The 22114-nt window shown below is 46.5% G+C and overlaps 1 protein-coding gene across 1 annotated transcript in view; it reads left to right on the top strand.

Moving 5' to 3' along the window:
• CAPN6 (calpain 6) overlaps positions 1-14194 on the top strand; it is a 61043-nt gene extending 46849 nt beyond the window's left edge. The window contains exons 10-14 of the mRNA XM_077308126.1: positions 657-779; positions 1003-1205; positions 3764-3885; positions 12342-12478; positions 13500-14194. Coding sequence (XP_077164241.1) covers positions 657-779; positions 1003-1205; positions 3764-3885; positions 12342-12478; positions 13500-13682 — 768 coding nt within the window. The 3' untranslated portion in view covers positions 13683-14194. The remainder of the gene's footprint in view (positions 1-656; positions 780-1002; positions 1206-3763; positions 3886-12341; positions 12479-13499) is intronic.
• Positions 14195-22114: the final 7920 nt, after the last annotated feature.

The raw sequence follows: 22114 nt of genomic DNA, 5'->3' as shown, positions 1-22114 counted from the left end.
GGCAACTTTGGAATGGGAGGAAGGCCCAGGCTATGTTATCAGTGATGTGGTGACTAGACATTCAACATGTACCAAAAGTGGGGTCATCATATCGTAATGTCGCTGCACCACTCTGGTATTGGGGCAAAAACTCTGTGGTAAAACTGGCTTCTACGATAGAGTTTTTGCCTGGATACTGGTGCGGCACTGAGACATTGCTGACATGATGATGCCATTTCCCATACATGCCAGCACTGACATCACCACATTGCCAGCAACATCGAATGGGCCTTCCTCCTGCTTCTGGTCAGTTCTCCCAACTGCCAGCTGATCAGTGATGGGGGGTGGGGCCTGGTGACAGGAGATTTCGGGCAAGCCAATACAAAATGGCCACTACAAGAGACAGAAACAGACACAAAATGGCTGCTACCTTCAGTCACACCTTGAAGATCCTTGTACAATGGCGACAGCTGCTGCAAAAGCCACAGATTGAAATATCTGCATGTCCAGTCAGGACTTCAGTGGCCAACCAGTATCTTTGTTGGGCAAAAGCTTGCCCTGAACATGCCCATTTTCTAAAAACAATTGGCAGACACCTGAAATAAAGAACACTGCCATGATGCCCGTGGTCCATGATGCTAGCTCAATCTCTTTCCTCCTCCTTCCCTTCCTTTTAGTACATCTTTGATGTTAAAAAGGCAGAGGACAAAGTTCTGATCTCCCTGCAACAGAAGGACCAGCGCATACACAAGAAAGAAGGGAAAGGGGAAAACTTCGTAATTGGCTTTGAAATCTTCAAGGTGGGTATTCACATGGCTTGCTGAGCTAACTGAAGGCCGCCTAACTCCGATACATGTAACAATGTTTATCTCTCATATGTGCCATGTGTCTTCCCTCATTGCTATGGTGCTTTTGCATCTGTGGCACATAGCAGATCCAGGAAGCCACCTGACCCAAATGTTAATAAGCTGGCCAAAGTACAATCTGTGTGAAGAAAACTCACCCTCTGGTTCCCCTTCCTAGGTGGAGGACAACAGAGAATGCCGAATGCATTCTATGCACATACAGGAGAAGGTAGCCACCTCCACGTACATTGACATGCGCACAGTGTTTCTGAAGGTGCTTCTCAAGCGAGGCCGCTACGTCCTGATCCCAACCACATTCAACCCCTGCGTGGAAACAGAATTCATGCTGAGGATGTTCACAGATGTGCCGTCAAAACTCAGGTACCGCTTCATCCAGGTGGTGTGGTGCCCTCTCCTGCTCCTCTTACAGTCCTCAAGTGTGAACAATCCAGATGTTTGATGGAACAGGCACATGTAGCTTATGTGAAGCAAATGAAGGATTCACACAGTGATTTGTTGTTGTTGTTGTTGTTGTTGTTGTTAGTTGCAAAGTCGTGTCTGACCCCTTATGACCTTATGGACAATGGACAATGATCCTCCAGGCCTTCCTGTCCTCTACCATTCCCCGGAGTCCATTTAAGTTTGCACCTACTGCTTCAGTGGCTCCATCCAGCCACCTCATTCTCTGTCGTCCCCTTCTTCTTTTGCCCTCAATCACACCCAACATTAGGCATCATCACACAATGATACAAACGGCATTTCTGCAGAAGAGTCACAAGGGCTTATTTATTTTATATTGCCCCTCTCAGTGATTGCCATCCTGGGGCAGCGAGCAATAAAATTAATAAATTAAAAAGAACAGTAAAAAAACCAAATTCCTTGTTTGAGGACTGTAAATTTCAAGCAGCCACCGACTAATATAATCAACTTCAGAGTCCCTCCATAAATACACAGTTTAGAACAGGGACAGAAGGGAAAGGGGGGCCAGTTAGATGTTACCTGCTACTCTGGACTCAACCAAATACTTGGGGGAAGAACTCTGTCTTGCAGGCCCTGTGGAACGCAGCTAGCTCTGACAGGGCCCTAACTTCCTCTGGGAGCTCATTCTATCAGTTGGGTGCCGAGGATGGTAAGCCCTCTCCTCAAGAAACCATCTCTGGACTCGCAAGACCCCACAAGCTACCGCCCAGTAGCGCACTTAACGTTCCTGGGAAAGGTGGTGGAAAGGGCTGCGGCGGACCAGCTCCTAGCATTCCTGGAAGGTACTTCAGCGCTCGATCCATACCAGTCTGGCTTTTGCCCTGGCCACGGGGTGGAGACGGTGTCGGTCACCTTGTTGGATGACCTCCGTCGCCAGCTTGACTGAGGCGGCTCTGCTGTGCTAGTTCTTTTAGATCTGTCAGCCGCGTTTGACATGGTCAATCATGAGCTGCTAGCGAGCCGTCTCGCCGGCACGGGGATAAGGGGTATAGCCTTGCGCTAGATACGCTCCTTCCTCCAAAACCGGACACAGAGGGTAGTAGTGGCAGATGAACTATTGGGCCCTTACCGGCTCCCTTGTGGGGTCCCACAGGGCTCGGTGCTTTCTCCCCCATTATTCAACATCTTGATGCGCCCTCTGGCTCAACTGGTGCGGAGTTATGGGCGGGGTTGCCATCAGTATGCTGATGACACCCAGCTCTTTCTCCTCATGGATGGCTGCCCAGACTCTCCCCTGGAACCATTCACCAGATGTTTGGAAGCCGTGGCTGGATGGCTCGAGCAGAGTCACCTGAAACTCAACCCCTCCAAGACGGAGGTCCTTAGGGGAGCAGACGGAGGGCCGTAGGGGAGCAGACCAGGAAGCGTACTTAGCCTCTCTGGCCAGGACAGAAGTTAAGATCACGTCTCAGGCCAGAAACCTGGGGGTGACCATGGATGCCTCACTAACACTCGAGGCACAGGTCAAACAGGTAGCTGGCCAGGCATTTTTCCATCTCCACCAGGCTCGGCTACTAGTGCCCTATCTGTCCTCTGAACACCTAGCCACAGTGATCCATGCGACCGTCACCTCCAGATTAGATTTCTGTAACTCGCTCTACACTGGCCTGCCTTTGGGCTTGATCTGGAAACTGCAACTGGTCCAAAATGCGGCTGCTAGGGTCCTCACGGCTACACCTTGGAGGACCCATATCCAGCCAGTGCTGAGGCAGCTGCATTGGCTACCGGTTATCTTCCGGATCAGGTTCAAAGTTTTGGTTTTGACCTTCAAGGCCATCTGTGGTCTGGGCCCAGTGTATATGAGGGACCGCCCATCGCCCTACACCCCCCGCAGGGCCTTACGCTCTGCGGGGGCTAACCTATTGGTCATTCCCGGCCCCAAGGAAGCCTGCCTGGCCTCGACCAGGGCCAGGGCCTTCTCGGTCCTGGCCCCAACCTGGTGGAATGAGCTCCCGGAAGAGCTGAGGGCCCTGCGGGAATTACCAGCATTCCACAGGGCCTGCAAGACGGAGCTCTTCCGCTAGGCTTTCTTTTGAGCAGCAAGAACATCTAGCCCCCCCCCCTCACAAATGTGACGGTTGCGTCTGTCATCTGCCCCCTCCCTTTCACTTCTTAGTGGGTGCGGAATTGGGTTAGTTATATTGAGTTTTGCTGCCATTCTTGTCTTAACTTTTGTATTAATTGTATCATGTTTTATTGTGCTTTTATTGTTTTAGGGGATTGGTTTTTATGTGACCCGCCTCAAGCCTCTGGGGAGAGGCGGGATATAAATTTAATAATAATAATAATAATAATAATAATAATAATAATAATAATAATAATAATAATAATAATAATAATAATAATAATAATAAAGCCCCTTTGAGATTCCTTCAGGGATAGAAAAGCGGCATCTAAGAACTGACTCTTCTTCTTAAATCCTTCTTGCTCATCTGAGGAGTTCATTCTCAACATTTCAGGGAGCTGAAGTTGAATAAGCCCAAGCCAGAATGCCTGGATATGCTGCGTGGCTTCCCTAAGATGGTGTCTCAGATAAAAGTCCATTCAGCAGAAGATCTCAAGAGTCAAGACCAACATGGGGGTGAGTGCAAAGAGCAGGTCCCAGAGGTTGTTGTAATTTTCTTCTGAGATCGCCGATTATGCCAATGCCTTGATTATTGAAATTCTATTCCCTTAAACCGGGGGTAGTCCAACTGCGGCCCTCCAGATGTCCGTGGACTACAATTCCCAGGAGCCCCCTGCCAGCGAATGCTGGCAGGGGCTCCTGGGAATTATAGTCCACGGACATCTGGAGGGCCGCAGTTTGACTACCCCTAAACGGTGAAAAGGCTCTGATGAAAGGTTGGATGGGAATCGGTTCTTCTGCTTGCTTCTCCTTTCATAGTTTTGTTATAGCGATCATTCCATTTCACTCCTTTACAGTGTTCTGCTGTGAATGTACATCTGCTGCACATTCTGGTGTCTGTTTTGTGCATATTTGATACACTTTGCAGTCCCTACTTCCACACTACTACCACAGCAATAGCACATCAAAATACAGACCCACTGAGTAGTCCTAAATATTTTTTAAAACCATGGGGAAGTTGAAGAGAATTAATGTGTATAAAGCTCTGCTCTGTAACAAATATAGAATTCAGATCAGCCCTGGGAGAATCCCCTATTTGGGTGGAATTTGGAAAAATCCCTATAATGCCATGAGGTTTTAAAAAGTTCAGGAGCTAAGAAAGGAATGTGAGGAATCCCAGGTATTGAATGGAATTCAGAAAAGCTGAAATGAAATGGTGAGGGTTTTTAAAATACAGAGAATATTGCAATTTCATTTAGATTGTCTATTTTTTGCAAAACCATGGCCCAAAAGAACTGTGGTCACCGCATAACATCATGGTGGGCTACCTGGGCCATTAGAAGGGAGAGGGAGGCAGGTGTGAGGGCGGGGCATTGGAAGCGGGGATAGCGCTTCTTCCTCTCCATACATTTCTTGTGCTGGTGGCTTGCTGGTTGTCCGCTGGGGGATAGTGCTTTTTAGGTTGGTGAACCCACTTTTTGGGATTCATCAACTCACGCTTCAAAATGGCGGATATAGCGAGCAGTTTGCTGGCTGGACGCGGGAGGTTGGTGGCATCATGCGGAGCTGCTGGAATATAGCGTCTTCCAAGGTTAAGTATGATGCTAAATTTATGGTGTGCAGAAAAGCCCTGTGAATCTGCTCTTGATCAAGGTCTCTGATCCGTTGTAAAGCAAGACATTCTGTTGAAAAATCAAGCAGTGCCCTCTGCTGGTTACTTGTTAGCAGGTGTGCAACATTTTTGGTTCTCAAGCTGATTTTGACTGATTCAAGTGTTGGTCTGAAGCAGCAGAACACATTTAGAGTCCAGTGGCATCTTTAAGACCAAAACACTTTTATTCGGGGTATGAACTTTTGTGTGCACTGGACACTGCTTTGTGCCTGTGGTGTAAACCCTTATACATCTGCCTTCTGCAAGTGCAGAAGGAGACAATGACTATATAGTTTCAGGTTGGAAACAGAATGTGTAAGAGCCATCTGTGTATGCCCAGACAGCACAAGGCATGTCTCAATACAACAATTAACAGTAATAGTTTAATCAAAGTTTCCTCCCAGCTTTATTTCAAATGAACTTACTGTCTTCCCTCAAAGGGAACTTTGACTCTCAAAATTTATACCTTGAAAATCTTGTTCAACTCTGAAGTGCTCCTAGACTTCAATCTAGCTATTTACTGTCTTCTGGCATAATATATATTCAATTTGTTAAACATTTATCAGGTGATGTGACCATATATGGTCAACCTGCCCTCCCTAAGGCCGATAGGCCTGGAGGGAGGGGAGGGGGGGCATCTACACCTCTATTCTTTCCAGCCATGTTCTGCACAATCATGCCCCTTCTGGGGTTTCTCAAAGCCTGAAGAATGTTTCAAGAGGTTCTCCATGGTGAAAAAGCTGAGAAAGGCTGGTGTAAAACCACAGGTAGATTCACATGAGAAATCATATTGGTCTGAAATATTAAAACGAAGTCTGAGTCCAGGAACACATTTAGGACCCAAAAGTTTAATTCTGATTGTAAGCTTTTGTGGGCATGCACACTTCTTCAGATTCAATAAAACAAGGGTTCCTCAACCATTACATATGTGTAAAAAAGGTGTGTGTAAAAGGGTTAATTACACAGAAGGGCTAATTAGAATCAAAATGCATAAGTAACTGAGTGACAGATGCAGCTAAGATTGAATTAAAGCAGTTGGTAAGAGCTATGAACAGCAACAAATTAGCAGACAAAAAAGAGCTACCAAAAATCATAGAATCATAGAATCATAGAGTTGGAAGGGGCCATACAGGCCATCTAGTCCAAGCCCCTGCTCAATGCAGAATCAGCCCAAAGCATCCTAATGCATCCAGGAAAAGTGTGTATCCAACCTTTGCTTGAAGTCCGCCAGTGAGGGGGAGCTCACCACCTCCTTAGGCAGCCTATTCCACTGCTGAACTACTCTGACTGTGAATTTTTTTCCCTAATATCTAGCCTATATCGTTGTACATGTAGTTTAAACCCATTACTGTGTGTCCTTTCCTCTGCAGCCAAAATGAACAGCATCCTGCCTTCCTCCAAATGACAACCTTTCAAATACTTAAAGAGGGCTATCATGTCCCCTCTCAACCTCCTTTTCTCCAGGCTGAACATTCCCAAGTCCCTCAACCTATCTTCATAGGGCTTGGTCCCTTGGCCCCAGATCATCTTCGTCGCTCTCCTCTGTAACCTTTCAATTTTATCTACGTCCTTCTTGAAGTGAGGCCTCCAGAACTGCACACAGTACTCTAGCTGTGGTCTGACCAGTGCCGTATACAATGGGACTATGACATCTTGTGATTTTGATGTGATGCCCCTGTTGATACATCCCAAAATGGCATTCGCCTTTTTTACTGCTGCATCACACTGCCTGCTCATGTTTAGTTTACAATCCACAAGTACCCCAAGGTCTCGTTCACACACAGTGTTACCTAGAAGCATATCCCCCATCCAGTAGGCATGCTTTTCATTTTTCTGACCCAGATGCAGAACTTTACACTTATCTTTATTAAATTGCATCTTGTTCTCATTTGCCCATTTTTCCATTGTGTTCACATCTCGTTGAACTCCGTCTCTATCTTCTGGAGTATTTGCCAGTCCTCCCAATTTGGTGTCATCTGCAAACTTGATGAGTAGTCCCTCCACCCCCTCATCTAGATTATTAATAAATATGTTAAAAAGTACCGGGCCGAGCACCCAGCCCTGAGGTACCCCCCTACTCACCTCCCTCCAGTCTGATGAAACACCATTGACAACAACTCTTTGAGTGTGTTTCTCTAACCAATTCCCTATCCACTTAACTATCTGAAAATCCAGATTGCACTCCTTCAACTTATCCATCAGAACATCACGGGGAACCTTGTCAAAAGCTTTACTAAAATCCAAGTAATCAACATCAACCAAATTTCCCCGATCCAGCAAACCTGTCACTTGGTCAAAAAAGGAAACCAGGTTGGTCTGATGGACAAGGGTTGTGCAAGTTCTCCGGAAAGTTCTTTGATCACTCTCGGGTGCGTTTCATCTGGCCCAGGGGATTTGAACTCATCCAGTGCAGCTAAATGCCTCTTGACAACCTCTCTGTCCATGTCAACCTGCCACCCAGACACTATCCCTTGGCTACTGCCATCTCTAGATGCGCCTAAACCCTTTGACCTGTGAGAAAAAACAGATGTAAAATAGGCGCTGAGCCTTTCTGCTTTCTCTGCATCCTCCGTTAGAGTTTGTCCATCTGCACCCAACAGTGGGCCTATTGCCTCCTTTACTTTACATTTGCTCCTCACATAACTGAAAAATCTTTTCTTGTTACAATGGGCTTCCCTGGCCAATCTTAGCTCACTCTCAGCTTTGGCCTTTCTGATGATTGATCTACTGTGCCTAGTAACCTGTACGTACTCTTCTTTAGAGCTCTGTCCTTCCCTCCATTTCCTGAACATTTTCCTTTTCTTTCTTAGTTCCTCTTGAAGTTCTCTGTTCATCCAAATAGGCTTCTTAGAGCTCATGCAGTGTTTTCGTCTTTCTGGGATAGTCATTGATTGAGCATGCAATAGCTCTTGTTTGAGTAGCGCCCACCCTTCACATGCTCCCTTCCCTTCCAGCATTCTCGTCCATGGTATGACACTCATCATGTCTCTGAGTTTATTAAAGTTTGCCCTATGAAAATACAACATCCGCGTCTGGCTACAAGCTTCCTTGGCTCCCCATCTCAAAAGGAATTCTATGAGGACATGGTCACTTCCCCCTAGGTTCCCCACCTCATCCACCAACTCTTGCCTATTGGTCAGTATTAAGTCCAGTATGGCTGAACATCTTGTTGGTTCATCCAGCATTTGATAAATGAAATTGTCAGCCAGGCAGATCAGAAAGTTGCATGACTGAGGACGCTTCGCAGAGTTTGTTTCCCAGCACACATCTGGGAAATTGAAGTCACCCATGATGACAAGGTCCTGCCGCTTGGATATTTTCCCAAGCTGCTCACAAAGTGCAGCATCCACATCCTCACATTGGTCAGGCAGTCAGTAGCAGACACCAACCACCACACTGTTTGTTTTCCCCTCGCTTATTTTCACCCAGATGCTATCCACTGGAGATATACTCTCCTTCACTAGAATTTCCTGACAGATAAGTAATGGGTTTAAACTACAACGATATAGGCTAGATATCAGGAAAAAAAATTTCACAGTCAGAACAGTTCAGCAGTGGAATAGGCTGCCTAAGGAGGTGGTGAGCTCCCCCTCACTGGCAGTCTTCAAGCAAAGGTTGGATACACACTTTTCTTGGATGCTTTAGGATGCTTTGGGCTGATCCTGCATTGAGCAGGGGGTTGGACTAGATGGCCCTTCCAACTCTATGATTCTATGATTCTAAATTACGCTCTTTCAATGAAGAGTTTCTTCTACGTATGGGACAGGCCTAGCCTCATCATCTAGCCCCCACCTTCCTTTACTCAGTGCTCTCCTGAAGTCTCCTGAATCTGATCTTTGCTCATCTTCCAGTCTGTTGGCTTGATTGGCTAGCCACAGTCAATGTCTCTTTTGCAGCTGGTCAACGGTGACCCAGTCAGGTTTCCAAGGCAAGAGATGAACAGAGGTGATTGGCCATTGTTTGCCTCTGTAAAACAACCCTGGACTTCCTTGGAGGTCTCTCATCTGAGTGCTAACAAGGGCTCACCCTGCTTCGTTTTTGAGATTGGGCTAACCAGGCCAGGCCAGGGCAATGTAGCCAAAGGAAGGAACCTCAACTGGAATGCATATTAAAAGTTTGTGATAGCGAATGGATTATGAGCCTCCTTTCCTCATTGCACTTGCTGTGTTTTGCCAAACAAACAGTGCTGATTCCAGAGTTTGTCAACTCTGGTGGCCCTTCACAAGGAGGGGATAATGGGACAACGGACTAGGTTTCCAGACTTCTTGTTTCAGGACATTCCTCTTGCCTCCTCTTGGGAACTGTATGAGGCATTCGACTACTATGCCATTCCTACTTCCCAAGTACAAAAATTACAGGGACCTGAAGAGACAGATAAATAGGAAGGGAAACAGAACAAGAATTTCAGGCTCGGCTTTTCTCAGCTCAACTCCCAAATATTTGTTTTTACAGGCTCCTTCCCTTGTCTCTTTCAAACACTTGGAATGTTTTTCTTTGGACATTCCCTGAAGAAGTTTGGAGGAGATGACTGCTTATTTCATGGCCCTTCCTGCAGGGCTGACAGACCATTAGAACATCGGCTCACAGCTGCCCAAATCTGGGCTTGGGAGTTGCATCTGCAAAAGAGACTTGGCACATCACATAGATTCCTAGCTAGGACGGGGTGTGACTGAGAGAGCTACTGCAGTACAGGGAACCGAGCAAAGGACAAGACCAGGGAGATCCAGGCTCAAATCCCTTCTCTGCCATAAAGAACCCTTGGAATCTCTCTCTTTCTCTCAGTATAGCCTACCTGAGAGGGCCGTTGTGAAGTGTAGTGAAGGAAGGAAGAATCACATATGCGCCCACCAGAAAGTCCTGTCAGGAAGGAGATAAACATCGGCATCTCCTGGCTTGTGTGGGTGAAGTCAACCCTTGCAGGAACACAGGGATAATGTTCTTCTGCTGCTCCAAACATTCCTTCATGAATCGCTTCCTGGTGGGACTGATCCTAAGTATTCTGTGCTATCACGGCAGCATTCCCCTCGTATCAATCGCCAGTTGGTCTTAGAGGAACTGCTGCAGTGCGAATGGAAGGAAGGAAGACAGGGCATCACTTAACAATCTAATTAAACATTGTTATATGCTAATTATTGCCGCACGTGCCTTTAACACCGTCAGTGGAACAGGTCTAGTCATAAAGTTTGCCTGTTGGTTAATGAGCCATTAAACGAGTCTGCATGCAGAGGAAGATGAGAAGAGACCAGCTGGATAAGAACGGACAAGCCATCTGCTCCAGCATGTGGTTCCCCAAAGTGGCAAGTGGCAGATGCTTCCAGGAGGCCCACTAGCAAGGGATGGAGGCGGAATGCCTCTCCTGCCATTCCCTTCTAACAAGGGGGCTGCAAATTCGGGATTGGGAAATACCTGGAGATTTGGGGGATGGACCTTGAAGAGGGCAGGGCTTGGAGAGCTGTGATGGCATAGAATCCACTTCCAAGGGGGCCGTTTTTCCAAGTGAACTAACCTCTGTCTCCAAGAGACCAGTTGTAATCCCAGGAGATTTTGAGCCACCACCTGGAGGCTGGCAGTCCTACCTGATATCCTGACCCGTATTTCCCGGGCTGCTCAGCACAGAATGGAAGTGGCTCTTCCTGTGGCAGAAGAGCCACTGCAGTGGGAGCCAGACTCCAAACATGGCTCAGCAGAGCAGAAGAATACAAGACACTGACTTGGACCCAAACAATTCCTTTTGCTGTCCATGATAACAGCCATGTATGGGCTGCTCCAGTGATGACTCCAGGGTGTAAACTGCACGGAGCTTTTATTCCAACCCCAGATCGATTAAGTCCCTGCCCTCTACACAGAATGCGATTTCTGTTTGGATTTGGGGCGATTTAAATTTTCCTTCTGCAGCAAGAAGGATTGATCCGGAGTGACCCTACCTTTATTGTGCGATATCTCAGTGCTTTTAATCCTGAATGTCCAACTTGGGAAAGAAAGCTCCATGGTAGAGAACCTCTGATAGGGTACACCTGGTCATGTGACACGCTTGCCTTAAAGGAGAAGCTCCTAATTTCTCTCAACTTCTGTCGGTCCTGGATTTTTCTTCCCTCCTCTGCCTTTTTCGATCCTCTCCCCCTCCCCTCCAAGAAAAGAAAGAAGCTCCCTGCCTGGCTCCTCTCCCCCCCCCTTCAAGAAAAGAAAGAAAGAGGCTTGGCTCCCCCCCACCTTCTGAGCCTCCCTAACCACGTGCAGAAGACTTTCCTGTTTCAATGGGGAGGAGGGTGGAGAGGAAGACCCGAGTTCAAAGCGATCTGAATTCAACAGGATTGACAATGGAATAAAGAAAGTAAGTGCAGACTCTGCCCAGGTCTGTAAGGCAGCCTTTTCCAACCTTTGACAATGGAGAAGCCCCTGAAATAATTTGACGGGCTTCAGGGAGCCCAGGAAGTGATGTCATATGGCCATGCCACGCCCTCAGAAGTGACATCACCACCTGCGTTAACAGGCAGCCTCGAAGAAGACTGAGCGGGGGAGAGATAGGAGGTAGTTTAAGGCGGAGTAGACATGCATTCCCATAAACCACAAGAAAATTCACTCATGGTTGGGTGGGGGAGCAATGGAAATGGTTGGCCCCCTAGCTGGTGACTCAGTCCATTAAGGCAGGAGGCCTTAATGGACCCCCCTCCAGAGCTTCTGCAGCCCCCAGGGGTTCGTGTACCTCTGGCTGGGAATCCCTGATCTAACCCCCAGGACAAGGTAGCTCTTTTCTGAATCAGGCATACTCCAGGAGGGGTGAACTGGGAGCCTCATTACATTTGAACTACAGGCAGCCATGACTGCATTCAGAGTTTGCTCATAGAAGAGTCCACTTCAGGCCAAACCGCTGGCCAGTCTACAGGAGCAAAGGAGCAAGTTCCAGTAATAGATGGATTTAATATAAAGTAATCCTCATGTGTAAAAGTCAAATGTAGGCAGGGGTGGGGTGGATCTCACAGATATGTCAGTTCTGGTAACATGGGAAAAGGCCTGCTGACACCACTTCCTGCGATGTGGGAGTGGTTTCTTGATGTCACGTCCAGTGGGAGTGTCTGGGTGATGTCATTTCCAGTGGCACATGACTTCCAGGGGTATGTCCAGTTAACATCACTTCTGGGGTCCTCAAAGCCTGCAGAATACTTCAGGGAGTCCTCCAGGGTCAAAAAGTTGAAAAACATGGCTCTAGCCACTGCCCCACACTTCATGTCCATCACAACTTACATTGCAAAGACTTGCGCTGCTAAACAGAAAGACTCACAGGGCAAGGAGTATATGCCCATATATTTTTTAATTCTTTCAGGAGCAAACCCTTACCTGATCATCAGCTGTGAGAATGCAAAGGTCCGCTCCCCCGTGCAGCAGGGAATCATCAATGCTGTTTTCAACACTCAAGCTATTTTCTATCGAAGAAATATTAAAAACCCCATTGTAGTCCAGGTAAGAGAGCCTGGTGCATCCTTGGCTTGCCCTCAGCATTGGGGTTTATCTGCTAACAGCATGTCATTGATTGGCACAGGGCAGTGTGTAGTTTATTTGGGAGCACCTTGTAAGGAAGGATGCCCTGAAGAAGGTACAAACCCATTTATGATCCAGTCATCTGTACCTGATCTGGTATTTTGGCCCTGTACATGTTTGTTCTTATTATTTATTAGAAAGAATATTTATATCCCACCTGACCTTGGTTCATGGTGGCATGGTGTAGCAGTTAAGGATAATCTGGTGAGCCAGGTTTGATTCCCCACTCCTCCTCCACATGCAGCCAGGTGGGTGACCTTGGGCTCATCACAGCACTGACAGAGCTGTTTTCACAGAGCAGTTCTGTCAGAGCTCTCTCGGCCTCACCTACTTCACAAAGTGTCTGTTGTGGGGAGTGGGAAAGAAGGCAGTTGTAAGCCACTTTAAGACTCCTTCGGTGAAAAGTGGGGTATAAAACCTTCTCCTTAAAGAACATTTTCAGTTTAACAGCAAAACAGGAAATGTTTAATGTTAAGTTTCCCATGAGACCAGAATACATATTGTTAATCTTATGTCCAGAAAATCTTCCACCACAAGTGAAAAGCTTCTTTTTCTGTACAATGATGGCAGCTAGATCGGTGTTAGTCAAAAACTGGAAATTATCAGAGATACCAGTTCTATCGTCATGGTTTGACAAAATGGATGAACTTTAGAAAATGGTGAAACTTACCTGCATCGTCAACAGAAACTCACCAGTCTGTCAATAACAATGGCTCTTTTACATGGATTATCTTGCCAAATAAAGTCAGACCTGGTTGAGAAAGCCTGGTCAACGCTGATGATATGCAAAGCCCAAAGAATCCTCAAAATCAAACAGCTTCCAAATCTTTAAGATCCCTACAAGGGATCTTGGATCCTTTTCACCAAAAAAAAGAAGAAAGATTGGGAAGGGAGGGGCAATTTTGGCAGTGTCTAATTTGTATTTCCCATCTTGTTTCTCCAGGTTTGGCACAGAAACCTTTTGTGTGACCATTTCTTGGGACAAGTGCAACTCACAGCATCACCAAGTGACTCCAGAGAACCACAAACACTCCAGCTCCTGGGCAGAGGCAGGCGGGAGGCAGAGAAGATGCCAGGACACATCAACGTCAAGGTCATCTCCAGCAATGACCTTCTGGAGCTATGAATACCGAAGGCTGGAGGGCCCAGAGGTGGCTGCCACCTCTCCACGAGGGACCGCCTTGTTCCTCCTCTCAGCAGTGAAGAAGAAAAAACACTCTTGCACATCATCCTTAAATGCTTTGCAGCCTTCCTGCACTGAACCTGGGTTCCATGTGCATAATAAGAAAAATGACTAAAGAAATAGGACAGGAGCAATCCCACAACTGATCCGTCATTATCTCTTTTTCTATGTATATATTATCTCTCTTCAGCATCATTACCTTGCAGTGGATTGTTTTCAAGAGCTGGGCTTACCCCTGGAGTGAAGCTCTTGTTCATGTCCCCATCCAAAATTGGAACTTTATGGGAAATGGGTGAGAGAGGGTCTTCAGCTGGTGGGCAAGTGGGAGCCCTAGGGCTGAATCTTTGTGATCTTTGGAGGCTTAGCCTATTTTGGGGATGGGATTGTACTTTACTTTGTTTCCTGATATCCTAATTCTCACGTATCACACAATGAATATATCTGTATTGACTATATTTCCTTCATCTCGTATTCAGTACCAATGCAGCAGTCAAGGCAATGGTCCAATAGAACATGTCCATCCATGAGAAGAGGATCAGGTATCTAAAAGAGGCCTTGCCAGTCATGTTGCTGGGTCAGAGAATTGAGGGTGTGTTGAGGCACATTCAACAATGCTTTTCTTAGACCTGATCTAGTTTTATTACCCAATTTACTAACGATGTGAGGAAATGCAAAAGTAGAGAGACGAGAGAAAAATTATGCAAGTAAATGACTGGCTACGTCAATGGTGTCGCCGGGAAAAATTTGGATTTCTGGATCATGGTCAACAATGTCAGTATGAAGGGCTATTATCAGGAGATGGTGTGCACCTCACAAGGGACGGAAAAAGTATTTTTGGGAGAAACCTTGCACACCTGGTGAAGAGGGCTTTAAACTAGACACAAAGGGGGAGCGAGAAGTAAATTCAGAACTTGGTGTGATGGCAAGATCTGAAGACGAGAAGATCTCAAATCTACAGGGAATGTTACATAAGAAGAGAACGACTAGCTTACAAGGGAGTTCAAAACCATGAGGCACACAAAGGAAGGACTACGATGTCTCTATACTAATGCACAGAGTATGGGAAACAAGCAGGAGGAACTAGTAGTTGTAATAGAGGAAGGGGGATATGATGTAATAGGAATCACAGAAACCTGGTGGGATAATACTCACAATTGGAATTCTAAAATTGAGGGGTACAATCTATTCAGAAGGGACAGACAAGAAAAGAAGGGGGGAGGTGTAGCAATATATGTTAGGAATCTTGTGAAGTTCAGTTGAGTGTATTTGGGTAAATATAAAAGGAGTAGGAAATGAGAGTGGTATTATTGTGGGGGTCTGCTATAGACCACCAAGCCAGTCAGAGGACCTGAATGAGATACAGCTAGACCAAATTACACAATTTTCAAAAAAGGGGGAAACAGTGGTCATGGGTGACTTCAATTACCCAAATATCTGTTGGAAGACCAACTCTGCTAAAAATGCAAACTCCGTACAATTCTTAACTTCTCTTGCCGACAGCTTCATTTCCCAGAAAGGAGAGAGGGGAACCAGAGGCTCTGCTATTTTAGACTTGATTCTCACCAATAGGGAAGAACTGGTAGATGGGGTGGAAGTAGTGGGCACACTTGGTAGCAGTGACCATGTGCTTTGGGAATTTTCAATTGTGGGAAAGAGAGAACCTTTACGTAGTAGTACATATAGACTGGACATCAGGAAATCTGATTTTCACAGACTTAAAGGTATGTTGAGTGAGTCCCGTGGTCAGAAAGACTTGAAGAGATGGGAGTCCAAGAGGACTGGGAGTTTCTTAAAAGTGAAATACTGAAGGCTCAATCACAAACAATTCCCTTGAGAAGAAAAGATAGAAGGAGCCTAAGGAAGCCAAGTTGGCTCCATCAGCAGTTGTCAAAAGATTTGAGGAATAAAAAAGAGTCATTTAGGAAACGGAAGGAAGGTCTTATTATGAAGGATGAGTATAAACAAATAACCAATAATTGTAGGGGGAGTGTTAGAAAAGCTAAATCTCAATATGAGCTTAGGCTAGCAAGAAATGCTAAACATAACAAAAAAGGCTTCTTGAGTTATATTTCAAGCAAGAAAAAGAATAGGAACACCATAGAACCACTGCAAGGACAAGAAAGTGAAATTATAACAGATGATGAAGAGAGGGCTGAACTGCTTAACTCCTATTTCTCCTCGAGCTTCTCTTGTGAGGGAAATAGTGATCAACGTGGCAAAAACATAACACAACACGGGGGACGGGAATGGAGGCCTAGGATCACTGTTGGAACAGTCCACAAACACCTAGTTTCTTTAAATGAAACAAAGTCTTCTGGGCCACATGAGCTGCATCCAAGGGTACTAAAAGAACTTGCAGATGTCATCTCTGAACCTCTGTCCATTATTGTTGACACTTCTTGGAGAACAGGTGAGGTGCCAGATGATTGGAGGTGGGCCAATGTTGTCCCCATCTCCAAGAAAGGGGAAAAGGAGGATCCGGGCAATTATCGACCGTCAGTTTGACATCAGTAGCTGGCAAAATTTTGGAACAAATAATCAAACACTCGGTCCTTGAACAGCTGGAACTGAGAGCTGTGATTTCTAAGACTCAGCATGGGTTTCGCAAGAACAAGTCATGTCAGACTAACCTTATATCTTTTTTTGAGAAAGTGACTACCTTGCTGGATCAGGGGAATGCCGTGGACATAGTTTATCTGGATTTCAGTAAACTTTTGATAAGGTTCCACATGATATTCTTGTTGAAAGGTTGGTAAAATGCAGTATGGATCCTAATTCTGTCAGGTGGATCAATAACTGGTTGACAAATTGTACCCAGAGGGTACTTGTTAATGGTTCAGCATCTTCTTGGAAAAGAGTGACAACTGGAGTTCCCCAAGGATCTGTCCTGGGGCCTGTGTTGTTCAACATATTTATAAATGATTGGGATGAGGGATTAGAGGGAATACTTATTAAATTTGCAGATGATACTAAACTGGGAGGGGTAGCAAACACAACTGAAGACAGCAACAGAATACAGGATAATCTTGATAGGCTCGAGAAGTGGGCTAAACTGAATAAAATAAAGTTCAATAAGGACAAATGTAAAGTTCTGCATTTAGGTAGGAAAAACCAAATACACCAATATAAGATGGGGGAGACTTGTCTTGGCAGTCGCATGTGCGAAAAGGATCTAGGAGTCTTAGTAGACCATACATTGAATATGAGTAAGCCATGTGACTCAGTGGCTAAAAAGGCAAATATCGTGTCCAGATCACGGGAGGTGATGGTACCGCTTTACTCTGCTCTGGTTCGGAGTACTGTGTTCAGTTTTGGTCACCCCAATTGAAGAGGGATGTTGACAAACTGGAACGTGTCCAGAGGAGGGCAACAAAGATGGTGAGGGGTTTGGAGACCAAGACGTATGAGGGAAGGTTGGGAGAGCTTGGTCTGTTTAGCCTAGAGAGGAGACGCTGAGAGGGGATCTGATAACCATCTTCAAGTATTTTAAAGGATGGATAGCCATCTGACGGAGAGGCTGATTCTATGAAGGCAAAGGGGTGGCAGGTTACAGTACATGGTGTTTGGGGTGTGAGTGTCCTGCATAGTGCAGGGGGTTGGACTAGATGACCCATGAGGTCCCTTCCAACTCTATCTTAACCTGCTCCTGCGGAGCGGTATAAATAAAGCACTAAGCCCTAAAGGGGAGGAGATAGGGCAGGCCCTGTCTGGGATAAAAACTCGGTGGGCCCAATCAGCAGCTGCGAGGGCCCAATCAGGCCCTCCGAGTGCCACCCCAGGACAAAGATCTTCAGCATGTAACTGAAGGTCAGCAGTGGCAGCCATTTTGTGGTTGGGCTCTGCCTCTTGTGGCAGCCATTTTGGGTTTGCTGTGTCAGAATTGAAAAAGTGCCCACAAGCTCAACAAGGCTGGGGGTCCCTAGTTACAATGGGGGAGAAGCAACAATAGTCAAAGGAGAAGCCAACGTGGTGTAGTGGTGGCTTCTAATCTGGTGAGCCAGGTATGATTCCCCATTCCTCCACATGCAGCCAAATGGGTGACCTTGGGCTCGCCACAGTCTCACAGAGCACTCCTGTCAGAGCTCTCCCAGTCTCACCTCCCTCACAGGGTGTCTGTGGTGTTGGTGTTTTGCTAATTTTTCAACTTCCAGATAGGGCCCAGATATCACCCAGAATTGAAACCAACCTCTGGCTAACAGAGAGCAGTTTTCCTGACAGAAATGGCAGCTTCATAGAACACGCTCTGTTGTAACATCTAAGAGAAACGGAAGACTTAGAATGACCTCACAGCCCTCCTGACCTCTGCCTTCCTCCCACCTGCACGCTCCCTCAGGATGCACACCCAATTCTCCAGGAATTTCTCCATCTGGACTTGGCAACCCTCAAACACCATAATGCAAATCCATGGTTTGCCATTTCCTCTAAATCGAGCCATTCTCTCCAGTCCAAGCCAGAATGATGTACTCAAGGAACACAAATCAGTAGTATTTATAGTTTTATTTGCAATACTTCAGCTCCAAATTTCAAACTGCATTTTTTACACTCAAGACACAGTCATGCACAATCCATATTTCAATTTTCTATTGCTTCAACCACAATTGAAAATAACTTAATATTGGACACGTGGGAGGGGGAGGACTTTAATTTCTTTTTCTTTTCTTTTAAAAAGGAGGCTGAGGTCAGACAGATGAATCCACGCCGTCAGTATCTTTTACAAAGGAAAGAACAACACTTTCTTTTTTTCTTAAAAAAGTACCTCCTCGTCAGAAGTTACAGAAGAATTTCATCACGCCTTCATTTGTTCATCATTTCTTTTGAAAGATAACAAGCCCAAAAAGAAAAAAGAGGAATGTACAGCAAAATGTTAAAACAATGGAAGTAAAGACCCTTCTCCGTTCAATATTGTCAAGTAACCCTAAATAGAAAACCCACTGATTCCCCACATACACCAGCTACTTCTGGGAAGTGTCATTCCGAGTTGCAGATTTTTGCTTTGACCTTGATTTGCTCGGATCCAGCTTGGGGCTGCACGAGATTGGAAACATGCTTTTCGCACATGCTCCTAGAGGGAAGGGGGAATTGCCCTTGTCAGTGGGTGTGATATGCAACCAACCCAAGCCTGATCCAAGCCCGAGGGCAGAGGTCATGACTGGCTCAGGGACAGGGTGTGTGCCTTGCACGGCAAAAGTTTCGGGATCAGTCAAACAAAAGAGCAATCTCAGGTGCAGTGAGACCCCAGGAGGAGCCCCTCCCTCTTTATTGAGAGTTATTACTGGCAGTCAGAGTAAACCCATCCAGGGAGGGACAGACAGACCAATAATCTGACTCAAAGTCAGCTTCATAGATGCTAATTCACTGAACAGTCTCTTCGGTAAAAAACAAATCAGCAGTCCATCAGTTCCTCGCACCTATATAGCTATTGGTATCTTTTGCTTTTCCGCTCAGCATTGACATACAGGACTTGGGTCTCTCCCAGGAGTTCTGCCCTTTCAGCCCAACTGCTCTGCACATGTTGCAGTGGCCCAGAGTCCCTGGGGGTGCGGAGGACACACTGCATCAGTCAGGGGTGGCCAAACTGTGGTTCTTCAGATATCCATAGATTACAATTCCAATGCGCTCCAGCCAGCACATGGGAACTGTAGTCCATGGACATCTGGATGGCCACAGTCCGGCCAACCCTGGCATAGATGGTCAACCAGAAGTCAAGGCAAACTTGTGTGTGACTTAGCATAAGAACTATCTCATGGGCCTCAGGACTCCAACCCTGAAATGTCCTTCACATGCAAGAGGAGGATGTGGAGCAGCTTTCGCCCCACCCAGAGGCCTTTGTCCAATATAGGCTTGCCAGCCTCCAGTTGGGACCTGGAGATTTCTTGGAATTACAACTAATCTCCAGATGACAGTAACCAGTTCTCTGGAAGAAAATTTCCACATCCAGCTCAGCTCCCTCCATCTCCAGCTGCACCCTCCCCAGGCTCTACTGCCCCCCCCAAGTCTCCAGAGATTTCCCCACCTGGAGTTGGGAATCTTAGTCTAATACATGTACTTATGGCATGTTAGGAATGTCCCCTTTCACAAGTGCATCTGTTCTCCTCTTTTACATCCATGGGGATTTTGCTTGTGAAGGGGAGTTGGCCAGTCACTGAATTTCCCCATCCCTCTCACACAGCACACATGGAAACACACAACCCCAGAAAAACTAGAAAGCCCCATGATAACCCTTGAGGTTGCACCTTCTGCTAACCCCCTCCTTCCTGCCTGTAAGAAACATGCTTCCCCTCTAGTAGAATCAATATTCCCCCTCTATTCGATTTCTGGTTTGTAATTTGCAACAGAAACGGGGCTCAGCCTCCCTCCCTCTCTTTCCCTTGGCCTTTTCAATACCAAAGGGCGCTTTGTGTCTCAAAAGCTTAGGCCCAGAACATCTTACCAGCTGCTCCATATGGACTCAAATCCAGCTGCTGAATTGCATACCAAAATGGCTGTCTTCTGAAATGACTTTCGTGGAAGGCACCACATTCAACCACAAGAAGCGGGTCTAAAGGGGGCCAGGAAGTCTCACTGTGACATGGTAGGGAGGGACCTTTGGCTACTTGGAAGAGGCGAGTGGAGAAGACAGCAGACCACAGTTCTCTTGCTGCCCTCTTCTCCCTCACCCAAGGAAATGGGAGATTCCTCCAAAGTCTCCAATTTACGGGTTGACACTATTACAGCCTGGGTGTCTCTTATAGCCTGGGGGTCTCAGCAGGTAGCCCAGGTATGACAACTCCAGTTATTGCCCCTGAAGCTTAGTTTCAGGAGCCTCATTCCCATATTCCCACATGGCAATATGTTGGCCAAAGTAGAGCTTTTCCTCACCTGAAATGCGGCCCCTGGGTGGGATAATTCAGACTTTCAACCTGCCTGGCCTTACTACCGCTCCCCTCACTGAATAACAGCACCCATGGCGCTCTCTGTCTGTGTCTCTAATAAAAAGGGACAAATGAAACCAGCAAAGGTTCAGCGATAACCCCAGGATTCCAGCGAGCACAATGCCCCTCCTGGTTTTCTTACAGTGCCCGAGTCTTTTGATTGGGCGAAATTCTGTTCAGGGATGTTGTCTTGGCGATTACACAGGCAGCTCTCAGATGATAATTATATGCACATGGGGTGGGGTGGGGGGTTGTCCTCTTACAACTCGGCAATGCAGTTCTTAAAGCAGCAACTGTTTGTATTGCTTCAATGATGGTTTGTGGTTTACAGCCACCAAGGACCGGGAGAGAGGACGGAAGCCAAACAGGACAACACAGAGCAGGTAGGTAGCAACAGGCAGATGGCTCCTTTCTTTGCTCACTTTTCATTGCAACACATCCCTTTAAAAGCAGTTACAGCAGAATAAGGTGGTGGGACTGGGCACTTCTGACCCCCGATCAAACCATCTGTTTTGCAAGCTTCCCCCTACAAATAGATGTATTTTCAAAGAAACAAAATCTCGGGGGAAATTTCCCACCCAGTCTAATTTTCTACTTGGGCATTCAGGACTGGCCTACCAGCAGTCTAGAACGATACAGCCCACTCCAGCATCTCTGCAGGATCCCACCACTGGCTGCGGCACGGATAGGCCAAGGAATCCTCCCCCCTTTTTCTTCCTCTTTCCAAAATGACTCAGAAATCACCTCTTGTCCTTGGGAGATCCTGATATCACACAGTACAAACTGGGTTTTGACCAAAGATTCAGATGCTCAAGGCTAGCGAGAAAAAGCTTAGAAGGTTTCTCTGGTCCACCAGATCCTTTGGCCGTCAACCTACACAACAGAGTTTCTTTCAGAAGGCCCAATGATACATTTTTTGTACTAACCCAGGGGTAGTCAAACTGCGTCCCTCCAGATGTCCACAGACTACAATTCCCATGAGCCCCCTGCCAGCGAATGCTGGCAGGGGGCTCATGGGAATTGTAGTCTGTGGACATCTGGAGGGACGCAGTTTGACTACCCATGTACTAACCCATAACCTTCTTGCTTCCTGTTTGCAGCTCATATCAGCAGGAGGCAATTCTTATAGGGAAAGTGGTCCGAAAGGGGAAAGACTAAGCCCCTCCCCCTAGCCCAGGGTTACCTGCCTCCAGGTGAGGCCTAGTGTTCCTCCAAAATTACCACTGATCTTCAGAGATTAGTGCCCCTGGAGAAAATGGTAGCTCTGGAGATACTGAAGTCTGGAGACCCTGAAGTCCCTCCCCACCCTTAAATTTCCAGGAATTTCCCAAGCCAGATTCGGTGACCACCTAGAAACATAATTCGTCTATATTACCCAGAGTTGCAGCTTTGAAGGCACTGAGATTTTAATTTGATTTAGGGTCCACAGACTGGGTTTTGCATCTGCTGCAGAAGTACCATGGC

Source organism: Paroedura picta, chromosome 13, assembly GCF_049243985.1.
Source record: "Paroedura picta isolate Pp20150507F chromosome 13, Ppicta_v3.0, whole genome shotgun sequence".
Taxonomy (NCBI): Eukaryota; Metazoa; Chordata; class Lepidosauria; order Squamata; family Gekkonidae; genus Paroedura; species Paroedura picta.
This window is presented reverse-complemented; position numbering and strand designations above follow the sequence as displayed.